This window comes from Trichechus manatus, unplaced genomic scaffold, assembly GCF_000243295.1.
Source record: "Trichechus manatus latirostris isolate Lorelei unplaced genomic scaffold, TriManLat1.0 scaffold00087, whole genome shotgun sequence".
Classification (NCBI taxonomy): Eukaryota; Metazoa; Chordata; class Mammalia; order Sirenia; family Trichechidae; genus Trichechus; species Trichechus manatus.
The window spans coordinates 728,523-733,611 of record NW_004444023.1 but is presented as its reverse complement, the minus strand read 5'-3'; the positions used below and the strand labels follow the sequence as shown (position 1 = coordinate 733,611).

At 48.1% G+C, this 5,089-nt stretch overlaps 2 protein-coding genes across 2 annotated transcripts in view; both read left to right on the top strand.

Annotated features, from left to right (window-relative positions):
- RSPH6A (radial spoke head 6 homolog A) overlaps positions 1–3,191 on the top strand; it is a 16,199-nt gene extending 13,008 nt beyond the window's left edge. The window contains exon 6 of the mRNA XM_004381787.1: positions 2,954–3,191. Within this exon, the coding sequence (XP_004381844.1) occupies positions 2,954–3,191 (238 nt within the window). The remainder of the gene's footprint in view (positions 1–2,953) is intronic.
- A 1,416-nt stretch (positions 3,192–4,607) lies between these two features.
- The window catches only part of DMWD (DM1 locus, WD repeat containing), a 7,873-nt gene continuing 7,391 nt past the window's right edge, over positions 4,608–5,089 (top strand). Inside the window, exons 1-2 of the mRNA XM_023736189.1 lie at positions 4,608–4,658; positions 4,949–5,065. Coding sequence (XP_023591957.1) covers positions 4,608–4,658; positions 4,949–5,065 — 168 coding nt within the window. The remainder of the gene's footprint in view (positions 4,659–4,948; positions 5,066–5,089) is intronic.

Sequence of the window (5,089 nt, the reverse complement as noted above, 5' to 3'; positions counted from 1 at the left end):
TCCAACCATCCGTCTACCCACCCACCACCTATTCTTCACCATCTACCTATCCACCCACCCATTCCACTATCCATGTGTCCTCCATCCAACCATCCATCTACCCACCCACCACCTATCCTTCACCCATCCACCTATCTATCCGCCCACCCACTATCCATATCTCCCTCATCCAACCATCCAACTACCCACCCACCTATCTATCCTCCGCCCACCCACCCATCCATTCATCAGCCCACCTACCTATCCATCTTCTGCCCACTAATCCATCCTCCACTCACCCACTCATCCATCCACCTATCCATCCATCCATTGTTTTCTTCATATAAGATTTTTGAATATCACTGTGCCAGCTAGGTGGTAGAACCAAGGGAATGCCATGACGAAAAAGACAGATACAGATCCTGCTCCTGGGAGCAGGCAGAAGGAACACAAGCCTTAATTGTATAACCCCACCACGACCACCACAAATAGCGTGTTGCAAACTGAGATAAGTAACGCTAGTGAGAGTTTAGGGACTAATGACAAAACTGCCATGACGGTGTCTTAGGGGGATGAAGGAAGGATTCCTTTGATCTGAAGTCTTCAGGGGAAGAGGTAATGAGGAAAAGCAGGTAGAAGGACATTCTAGATCAAAGCTTCCCAAGCTGTAAGTGCTTAGGGGATCTGGTTAAATGCAGAGTCTGGCTCAGTAGGGTGGGGGCGGAGCCTGAGAGTCTGCATTTTTAACTAGCTCCCAGGTGATGCGGAGGCTACTAGTTTGTGAACCAGGGCGGGAAGGGATTTACTGGCTCTGAGAAAGACCTGGAGAAAACAATGCTCTCAGGAATAGCAAAGACGTCAAAATAAGGTTAAAACCAAACTGTGTCTCCAAGGCAAACTCTCCATCCCTCAGCTGTCCTGCTTTATCACTGTCTCTTTCTGTTTCTCTCTGTCTCTCTTTCCCTCTCTGTCTGTCTCTCTCTCTTTCTCCTCTCTGTCTATCGCGGTCTTTCTTCTCTGTCTCTCTCTTTCCCTGTTTCTCTTTCTCTTCCTCTCTTTCTGTCTGTCTCTGTCTCTCTGTCTCTGTCTCTGTCTTTCTGTTTCTCTCATTCTCCCTCTATTTCTCTCTGCCTCTCCATCCACGTCTCTCTGATGGCCTTTATCTCTCGATCCCCTCTCTTTTCTCCCATTTGCTCCTCTCTCCTTCCGTAGGTACAATTCTGGGGACAGGTTGAACTGGCAGGATGAGGACCCGAGCAAATGTCTCCTTGCTTGTTATCAGTTTCCTCCTACTAGAGTCTAAGCATGAGGCAGGAATTTTTTTTGTTTATCTGATTTGTTCACTGCTGTGTTCCCAGCATCTGGACTAGCACCGTCCAATGGAAATAAAATGCCAGCCACATATGTGGTTTTATTGCTGTGGTGGTGGGGGTGGTTAGTTGTCATTGAGTTGATTCTGACTCACAAAGACTCCATGTGTGCAGAGTAGAATTGGGCTGCACAGGGTTTTCAAGGCTGAGACCTTTTGGAAGTAAATCAGCAGGCCTGTCTTCTAAGGCGCCTCTGGATGGGTTCGAACTGCCTACCATTTGGCAATTAGTCGAATGCTTAACTGATTGCACCACACAGGGACTCCTTACATATGTGATTTTAAATTGTCCAGTAGCCACATTCAAAAAGTAAAAATGAACAGGTGAAATGAATTTTCATCATATATTTTATTTAACCCAAAGATCCAAAATAATCTCATTACAACATGAAATCAATAATAGACAAATTATTAACGAATTAGCTTACATTCTTTTGTCTGCACAGTCTTTGAAATCTGGTGTGTATTTGACACATGCAGCACATCTCAATTTGGAAGCGACATTTTCATCAGAAATATTTGACCTGTGTTTAGATTTCATAAAATTTATAGTTGGAAAAGTAGATTCGTGTATCCAAGTTGTTCCCAACATACTTAGATGCTTTCTAATAACCACATAGAGTACTGATTTTTTTAAATATATATTTAAAATAATTAAAATTAAATAAAATTCACTCCATCCAACAAGAGACTAACACACATTCTTCTCAAGTACACGTGGAACATTCTCTCGGCTAGACCATATGTGAGGCCACAAAACAAGTCCTGATATGATCAATTTAAAATGATTGAAATCAGACAAAGGATGCTCTCTGATGACAAGGGAATGAAATTAGAAATCAGTAACAGAAAGAAATTTGGGAAATTCACAAATGTGGAAACGAAACCAGTGAGTCAAAGAAGAAATCACAAAGGAAATTAGAAAATTAAATAACTAAAAATTCAGTTCCTCAGTCACACTAGATACTGCCTATAGTCCCTGGGTGGTGCAAACAGTCTGTGCTTAAAGGTTGGTGGTTTGAACTCACCCAGTGGTGTTGCGGATGAAAGGCCTGGCAACCTGCTTCCATAAAGATTGTCCTTGTTGTTGTTGTTAGTTGCCATGAAGTCAATTCCAACTCATGGTGACCCTAGAGGTACAGAGTAGAACTGCGCTCCATAGGGTTTTCAAGGCTGTGACCTTTTGGAAGCAGATTGCCAGGCCCTTCTTCTGAGGTGCCTCCGTGTGGGTTCAAACCACCAACATTTTGGCTACTGGTTGAACGCCTGTTTATGCCACTAAGGGATTCCTCCATAAAGATCACAGCCAAGTAAACCCTGTGGAGTGGCCCTAGTCTGTAACACATGGGGTCACCATGAGTCTGGAATTGACTCAGTGGCAACGGGTTTGGTTTTTATAGATACTGATTGCCACACAGTAGGTGCTCAATAAATGTTTGTTGAATGAACAGATTAATATAGAAGTCTACAGGCAGGCACATTTCACCCTACCACCCGAAACCTTGTAGTTTTACCATGTCCACATTGAGGCCCAGCCTCAATGAAAGTCCAGAATGGGGCCTTTGAAGAGCGGGAGGGGTTCACAGTCCCTCCCTGCCCCTCCAGGAAGTTTGAGAACATTTATATCGGCTGGGGCCACAAGTACAGCCCTGAAAACTTCAACCCAGCCCTGCCAGCCCCCATTCAGCAAGAGTATCCCAGCGGCCCGGAGATCATGGAGGCAACCGACCCCACGGTGGAGGAGGAGCAGGCCCTCAAGGCTGCCCAGGAACAGGCCCTGGCAGCAGCGGAGGAGGAGGAGGAGGAGGAGGAAGAAGATGAGGAGGAGGACGTAGATGACTGAGGCCCCATAGCCTCTTTCCCCGCACAAGTAGATAGATAGCAGGTTTCCCTTATACATAGTTATTTATGGATTTATTTTTTCACTGGTGGTTTTCTGTCTGCTCCTGGAGGGCAGGGGGAAAAGAGGAAGACAGCTGCTCTGAATAAAATTTCCCTATGGCTTTACAATTCATTTGTTTATTCACCACATTGTTGGCATGATGGTTGTCCCATCTGTTTCATTTATTCATTTGACCAGCCATCGAACAACTATTTAAGTGCCTCCTCTCAGCTCAGCTCTGGTAGACCAGGTAGGCAAAGCCCTGAATTCCTGAGGTTCACACTCCATTGGGAAGACAGCCGTCCCCAGACAACAAAAACCCAGATGGGGACATCAAGAGGACTGTCAGAGCTTCCGAGCTGACTCTTAAAGGGTCAAGAAAAGAGTGGGGAAAGGCATTGCAAACACAGGAAATAGCATGTGAAAAGACCCAAGGGCAAGAGAGAGTGAAAGGTGTTGGGGTAGTTGCTCAACTCTCATTTTAGGTGAGATGTAATGTGAGGGCTTGGTGGTGAGAAGTGAGGTTGGAAACAGAAGTTGGCAGGAGCCAGATCACTCAGGGCTTAACTTTGCCCCATGGACACTAGGGAGCCACAGAAGGGCTTTGAGCAGGAGAGGGCCCTGATGACATTTGTGCTTGAGAAAGACCCCACTAGATGCTAAGTGGAGGGGTGAGAAGAGAGTTTGGGAGACCAGAGACAAGGCTGATGCTGGAAGGATTGGGCAGGAGAAGAGGAGTTTGGGCAGGAATGTGGAGAGGAAGGGGCTAGGAAATAGGAATTCAGGTGGTAGAATGTAAAAAAGATTTGGGGGCTGGAGGTGGGGGATGAAGGGAAATGGTACAAGCCTAGGAGCACACCTAAATCTGTGACTGGGTGGATGGCAGGGTCAGCCCTAAAGTGGGGACACAGGGGAGGAACAGGATTTGAAGTAAGATATCAAGTTCAGTGTAGGGCTTGTTGGGAGTGAGATGCCTCTGGGACATTCCAGTTGGAAATCCAGAGGCCATGAACAAATGGGCTTGGGGAAATATGTGATGGAGTCGGAGCTTGGGTGGCTTCAGCAGAATCGAGGGGCACTGGCTATCAGTGGGGGATGTTAGGGTCAGTGCAAGACTGGATTACGAGTGGATCACGGGGACACTGGGGTATTACCGGGATCAGTGAAACTTTGGAATTGGGGTAGTTGTTGGAGGAGCCAGTGAAATTGTTGAAGATAGTGAAGTCATGGAGACATTGGAGATTGGTGGGAAATATGGATCATGTTTGGGGTTAGCATTAATCAGTAGGAGGTCAGATGAAGTCCGTGGAGATTTGTGGAGACACTAGGGGTCAGCGGGGGTTTGAGGGTCATCGAGGGTGGGAGGAATCGTTGGAGATGCTGTGGTCAGTTGGGGACTTTGGGATGTCAGTGGAGAACACACTGGCGGTCAGGAGGGTGTACGTTAGGAGTCCAAGGAGACACTAGAGTCACCTGGGGTCGGCTGGTACGTCATGGGAGGGCCGGGATACAGACGAGGCCTCCACTCGACGGATCCTCAGTTGCTATGCAAACGTTCTCAGGGCGCCGTTGCTAGGGACTTGTGCTTTCCAACTGGCCACACCCTTTTCCACGGCGGGCCCCGCCCCCGCAGCCAACCACAAATCTGTTGCAAGACGTAGCCCCGCCTACCTTTTCGCCCCGCCCACATCCCGGAACCGTTACCCGAGCGACCACAGGAGCTGATCCCGCCTTCCGACCCTGTTGCCAATCGAAGAGGCGTCGCCCGGGCGACGACCCCACCTCTTCCGGCGCGGGGCTGCGGCTTCCGGCGAGGGACCCGGCGGCGGGTGGCGGTGGGGTAGCGGCGGGGTAGCGGC